Consider the following 7,190-nt stretch of genomic DNA (forward strand, 5'->3'; position numbering starts at 1 on the left):
CCCTTTGTATATATCTTCGAAGAAATGTCTCTTTAAATCTTTTGCCTATTTTAAAATTGAATTGTCTTTTTACTGTTTTTGTACATGGTTTGAGGTAAAGTATCCAGTGTCATGTTTATGTGGTTATTCAGTTGTCCGAGCGCCATTTGTTGAAAAGGCTATTCTTTTCCCCATTGACTTATCCTGGGCATTTTTGTCAAAATCCGATTGACCACACATGTAATGGTTTATTTCTGGACTCATAATTCTATTGCATTGATCTGTATACCTATCCTTATGCCTGTACTATTCTGTTTTCATTACTGTAGCTTTGTAGTAATTTTTGAAATTGAGAAGTTTGTGTCATCAGATTTTTCAAGATTATTTTGGTTATCCTGAGTCCCTTGCATTTCTATATTTTAGGTTCAGCTTATCAATTTTCTGCAAAAAGAAGGTAATTGAGATCTTGATAGGGACTGTGTTCAACCTGTTCACCAACTTGGAGATTATTACCATCTCAACAATATGAAGGCTTCTAGTCCATAACATCAGATGTATCATTTAGGTCTTCTTAATTTCTTCCAGTGGTTTTTCATTATTATGTCCTCAAACTTAATTTCGTTAAAATTTTTTCTAAGTTTTGTATTCTTTTTGATGGTATTGTAAATAAGATTGTTTTCTTAATTTATCTTTTGAAGCTCATTGCTAGAGTATAAAACTAGAATTAGTTTTTGTACCTTGGTCTTATATCCTGTAAGATTGTTTGTGGATTCTAATAGTATATGTATTCCTTAAGATTTTCCATATACAAGGACAGGTCATCTGCAGAAAGAGATCATTTTACTTATTTTCCTTGCCCAATTGCTCTGGCTGGAACCTCCAGCACAGTGTAGAATAGAAATGGTGAAAGTAGAATACTTATTCCTAATCCTAGGGGGAAAGCTTTTAGTCTTTCACTATTAAGTAGGTGTTGGTTCTGAGTTTTTCATGGACACCCTTTATCAGTTTGAGGAAGTCTTCTTTATTCCTAGTTTGAGTGTTTTTATCACAAGAAGGTATTATTTTGTTAAGTGCTTGTTCTGTGTTTGGTGAGACATCATGTGGTTTTTGTCCTTTATCTGTATGTACTTTTTTATTCAGTCCTTTAACAAACTTTTAGTGAGCATCTGCTGTGTGCTAGAAATGCATAGGCGACTAAGGTCATTGTTGTTAAGGAGTTCTGTGCACAGCAAGAGAGACAGGAAAGATGAGTGTTGTAGCAGAGGGAAGCATAGGACCTGTAGAAATTTAATCCAGCCTAGTGATGTCAAGGAAGGCTTTCTAGAGGACATGGCACATAGAGAATTGAAGGATGAGTAGGTTAGCTCAGAGAAGGTTGGTGGTGGTACATTCTCGGCATTGAAGAAGCACTTGGGAAGTCATGGAAGGAGACATGTAAAACTGTATTTTGGGAAACTCCTAAGCAGCTAAACCATTATGTAGTAACTTACGAGAGTGGTATCTGTCTTGTGATGATAGGCAACAGTTCAGACCTTTAGGCAGGGCCCTTCAGAAGGCCTTCAGTCTCCAAAGTAGGGGCAGTTCAGCCCTTCATGTCTGTAGACCAGTGGCAGCAGTTCATATCATGGCCCTTTTCTGATTTGTCTTCTTTGGGATCACTTTCCAGCATCCGTACTTCCAATAATAGCCAAGTAAGTAAGCTGACCTTGTCAGGAAGTGAGAGCGTGATCCTCCGTGATACAGCTACCAGTGGTGCCAGTGATGAAGAAGATGGACAGCCTCGGCGGGTTGTGGACAATGAGAAGGAGGGGGTGCAGTACAACTACACCTTCTTCCACTTCATGCTCTGCTTGGCTTCCTTGTACATCATGATGACCCTGACCAGGTGGTACAGGTAGGAGGCACAGACAACACAAGTGGAAGACCACTGAGCCCCTTTGGGCTGCCTGTGAAATCTTCCATTATCCTGACCTCAGAATTTCCTCTTAACCATAAAATGAAGTGTTCTGTGTTCTTTTCTGAACTACTTTTGACTTTTTTCTCTTCTTAAATTCAAAATCCAGTTGGAATTCTTAAAGTAAAAATCATGGGTAGTTCTTCCAGATTTGAGTTACTTAAGAGAGAAGAAAATAAAGCGATCTGACCTGTCTTTGTTCACTACTTCCTCTGTGTCTAGGACGACCATAATGGAGATTCTGATCAAAGTAATAATGCGGTAAGGAAGGGAAGTTTCAGGGAGGCCATTTCAGTCTGGACTTTTATCAATATCCTGAACAGCCAAATGACCCTGAAGAACCATTTGTCTGCTGAATAGACAGGGTTTTTTATGCTGGCAATAAGATAAAGGCTGTTTGAGAGGCAAAGTCCCCTGCTCATAGAAACTATAAATAGCAGTTTTCTCAAGTCCCTTCTAGAACATTACTATAGGGAGTAGTGTCAGCCAGGTTTCCACGGGGAACTTCCTGGCTTTGGCTGGGAGGCTGCTGGATGCTGGTAAGCCGTACCTTTACCTGACTCTTTTTCTGTTTTCTTAGCCCCGATGCAGAGTTCCAGAGCATGACCAGCACGTGGCCAGCTGTGTGGGTCAAGATCAGCTCCAGCTGGGTCTGCCTCCTCCTCTATGTCTGGACTCTGGTGGCACCGCTCGTCCTCACCAATCGAGACTTCAGCTGAACCTCTGAGAATTCATAAAGGTCTCCTTTGCTGAAACCCATTTCCCTTTTACTTTTGCTTCAACTAAAATATTAAGTGAATGCTTTGCAAATTTGCAAATTTGACTGTGAAAGGGCAAAATGAGCTGAATATGCTTGATGTAGAGTATGAACTTTTCATGTATATGTATATTGTTTATTTGTAAGGATATCGTGCAAAGGGAACATTTTTGCATTTTAAAGTGAACTTACAGCTGTGCTGTGAAGAGAGTTCTTTTATTAAGACCTATAGGTTCCTACAACTTCGATTTAAAATGTAGGATAGAAAAATGTTGGATATTTGAGACCATCATTAATATATTTCTATTGCAGTATCCTTTAAAAGTAAGAAAAAGAAATAATGTATTTCTATGACAGTTTTTCTCTGTGAAAGTCTTTACTTGTGTGATACAAGTATTCTGTTCTTAAGAGGTGTTGCATCATACTACTTGGGGGAAAGAGTATGTGTGTGGGTCCTTCCCAGAAGAGGTGTGGCTGACAGAGCTGCTGCTTCTACAGCTTGAGTTTTTTTCATTTACTTTTTTTAATACTACAGCATTGATGCTCTTGATTTCACAGCTTGAGTTTTTTTCATTTACTTTTTTTAATACTACAGCATTGATGCTGCTTGATTTCAGTCTGTGGCTTTGCCAAAAGTATTAATTTCAATAAATGCTTTGTAGGTTTGGTTCTAATTTAGATTCCCCTGGGAAAACAGTACAACTTTTGTAACTATCTTGTTATGAATATGTAAAGGTAACATTGCATGTGCCTTTATTATATTTGTACTGTAAAAGGTATTTGATTAAAATAGAGACTTAATTTTAAGGCCCTTTCTTTAACTGCTTTTATGAGTTAGCCATTCTGTATTTTTTAGACTTACATGGGTAGTTAGATTTATCAAGCATCTGACATAATACACTTACTCCTTCTGAAACTTAAGGTCTAACTGGTGAGTACACTCTTGAATTCATTAAAAAATTATGTGAATATCTTCTCTGGGTGAGACACTTGGGTAGATGAGCAACAAGGCAGGCACTGTCAGGAAACTTCTTCAAGAGCAGTAGCACACACACAGGTAGAATAATAGAACAGTTTGTTTTCTCAGCAGTGATTTCCTGAGTGTCTGTTTGTACCAGGTCCTGTCAGGTCCTGGGGTACAATTTAAAGTACAACAGACAGTGGCTTTGCTATCTTAGACTTAGATAAGACAGTGCAAATGAGTGGTCAGGTGGTACAATGTTGTATAATTAGTGCTGTGATGTGGGAATTAGAGAGATGCAAAGGAGAGTGCCTAGGATAAGGAGGTGTCGTGGTAGGCCTCCTGGAAAAAGCGTCTAAGCCAACAATTGTTAGGATTAGCTGAGCGAGAAATGGGAAGTGGGCTGTCATTACTGAAGAGTGGACACACTGCATGTTAAAGATAGATAAAACTTGTTCAGTAAATTTGACATGGGGAGAAGTGGGCAGGCCTAGGTTATGAAGGGCTTTGTAAACACATAGAAGAATTCGGACCTTATCTTGAGGGCAGCAGGGAGCACATTCACAGTGATGCATGAGCGAATTGAGTTTTCAGTCACTGCGGCTGATACAAAGAGTAGTTGAGAGATGAGGCCAGGCAGTCCATACAGGATTTGAAACAGAAGTGAAAGTGAGGATGGGGAGAAACTGACAACCAAGAGTTACTTAGTAATTACAGTTTAAAAATTAGCATTGGTCAGTACTGGGGGAGAGGTAAATTGCTGAGTGGTGCTGGTTTACTCACCTGGGCCAGTGGTGGTTCCATTCATATGGGGAGAGAGGCAGGAAGAGGAATGGTTGGGCTGGAAGGACGGAGGTGGTTCAGAGTGGCGAAGGACATTCAGGCTTGGTAGTCAGGCTGTTGGAGTTTGCATCCAGCTTTCCCATTTTCTGTCTGTCAAATCGGTCAGCTAGTTTTTTCTTGAGTACATGCTTTGCTTTATGACCTTGGGCAAATGACTGAGTTAAGGTGTTTTTCCATTTGAACAAAAGATAGTACATAAAATTGCTTAGAAAAAAAGTTATTGTACAAAGTGCTTAACTCATTTTAAGCACTCTGGTAGTAACTGCTAATCTCAATATGGGCTAAAATGAGACTCACCAGTGTTCGAAAGTCACCGAGATATTCAGCCAAAACCTGATGGAGGCTAGATGGGAGGTCTTCTTACAAAATTAAACAGATTGATCATAGAGGGGACAGTCTCATTTGGGGTGGAGGTGGGAAGTAGGGAGGCAGAGCTTGATACACATTGTTGGAACCACCATCTTTTAAACCAGTGGTTTATATTAGGTACAGAGATGAAGTTGCAAAGGACTTGAGATGCAAATAGGGGAGGTTTATTGCCTTACTTTGCTAGTGTAAAGCAGACACCCCATTTTTCTTAACAGCAAGGCTAGTCAGATTAAGACCTTTAAAGATCGTAAACTTCAAGAACATTTAGTGCGCCGTCCCCCTTATGTAATTCAAAATAAAAGCAATATTAAACTGTAAAATAAGTGTAACAAAGTCCAATCAAGCTTTAATATTTTTCTCATGATAATTTTGATATTTGAAATAACAAATTTTCTTTAAAAATTAGGGGGCAGTGTCCCTGCTGTGCTTGGTTGTACCCTAAGAGTAAGTTAAGTTTACCTGTTGCTAGGAAACCCAGTAGTTACACTTAAGACTCAAGTGAACTACATATGAGTGCTGAATTATATCCAGCATAAATAATATCAACATTTGAGTAAGCCCAGGTCATAATTTAAAGCTGGGAAATACTGATTCATCAGACTTAATGGTGTAATTTCATTCCAGAGGACTCATGCCATGTTTCATCATGGTGAATGGGCCTGTCTATCCCCCAGGATTGCAGATTGAGGGCTCTGGCTTTGAGGTCAGCACTGTGCTTCAGGGAAGTCATCAAGGGCAATAGCAGTGGCTGCCACTGTTACCTAGTTAGAGCTGGTAGAAAGCTTATAGGCCCATGTAGGCCCTGATGGACGTTTACTTTCTAGGTTGGCCTTACAGGGTACTCAGTTGGGAAATAAAAGTTGCTCTTGACAATCAAGGGTAGTGCCAAAAAATGACTATGGACCTGGTTATTGGTGCTTTTGATGTTCTGGACCAAACCATAACTCAGGCCTAATTTAAACCAAGATGGCTTTTTGTCCATTACAAGTCCTTGCTTAATTGTATTTTTCTTCTTATCTATTCAAGCTAAAGTGAATGTTCAGTCATATGAGTCATGCATTTGATCTCTGCAGATTGATAGGAATCAGACTATGTTTATTAATGGGAACTGCTATTCATTTCTTTACTCCTTTTGTGTTTGTCTATCTATCCTGTTACCTAGGAAACCAAATCAGGCAGCCTGCTCAGTGGTGTCCTCATTACTGTAGATGACTCAAGTCACATGATGCCTGTATCCTCAGGTGAAGAATAATAGGTACCACAAAATAGTTGTATGTAGCCAGCAATGAATAGACATTGGGCACACCCCTGTAAGGTGGTGATTTTTCTCACCTTTTTACAAATCACACTGAGGCTTAGAGAAGTTAGTGACTAGCCCAGTTACTCAGTAAGAGGAGAAACAGAAACAAACTTAGGGCTTAGCTAAAGAGTTCTTTTTTCAATTAGACCCTGTTGTCTCTTGACCTGTAAGAATATAGGAGACAAGATAACTGGAGACTGCTTAGAGACATGTAGGGGTCAGCTGGCTCTCTGAACTACCCATCACTAATGAAAGTTAGTAATCCCCGGAGGGCAGTAACTAGTATCCTAATTAGGTCAGTATATCCCTAACAGCAGGCACCTTACTAGGTAAGAGGGTGAATATTTGTTTAGAAAATTCTTTTTCCAGAAAAGTGGCATCTAAAGGGTTTTATTACTCACCAGCTTTTAAAATGAAACATTTGCTGCCATTGTTACAGGAGTGCTAAACCAGAGCTTTGTGAGGAGTGGGCAGTGGGGGAAACCAAAGGGTATTTTAGAGAAGAAACTAGAAAGTGCAGACTCATAACATGGAAGAGCATTCCATGGCTTATAAAGTGCCTCAGTTTGTCCTTGTAACAGTGCTATATGGCAAAAAGGAGCCATGAGCTCCCTTTTCCAGATGTGAGAAACAGACTGAGTTTAAATCCCACAGCTTCCCTAGGAAAGGCTGACCCAGAGAGCTGGTATATTACAATGTAAGCACCCAACCTCTGCTGCATCATGAAAAGCCAGTGGTAAGTGTACAGACAATCCTATGTGAGAGTATTTCTCACCTGACCCGTCACCAACACACCAGACCGACCATGGGGACCTAACTTTGTCTCCTATGGGGCAAAGTGCACACACCTCTCAGAAACAAGCAGAGCAGATAGAGAAACAGCTAGCATGCATGGGATCAGAGCTGATCAAGCCATACCTAGTTACCTCTCAGAAGTCTGGCTTTACTTACAGGTGCTTCCAGAATAAAATGTGCAATTACAACTTGGGTCTCAGAGGTTAAGAACCTCTGCTTTACATTTTCCAAG

The 7,190-nt window shown here is 39.9% G+C and overlaps 1 protein-coding gene across 2 annotated transcripts in view; it reads left to right on the forward strand.

The window, feature by feature from the left end:
* The window catches only part of SERINC3 (serine incorporator 3), a 29,651-nt gene that overhangs the window by 14,253 nt on the left and 8,208 nt on the right, over positions 1-7,190 (forward strand). Inside the window, exons 9-10 of one of the 2 annotated variants that reach the window (XM_017677785.3) lie at positions 1,646-1,873; positions 2,514-2,672. In XM_017677785.3, the coding sequence (XP_017533274.3) occupies positions 1,646-1,873; positions 2,514-2,652 (367 nt within the window). In that variant the 3' untranslated portion in view covers positions 2,653-2,672. Of the gene's footprint in view, positions 1-1,645; positions 1,874-2,513; positions 3,498-7,190 lie in introns of those variants that run through there. The other variant, XM_017677783.3, reaches the window with a different exon arrangement.

This window comes from Manis javanica, chromosome 5 (assembly GCF_040802235.1).
Source record: "Manis javanica isolate MJ-LG chromosome 5, MJ_LKY, whole genome shotgun sequence".
Taxonomy (NCBI): domain Eukaryota; kingdom Metazoa; phylum Chordata; class Mammalia; order Pholidota; family Manidae; genus Manis; species Manis javanica.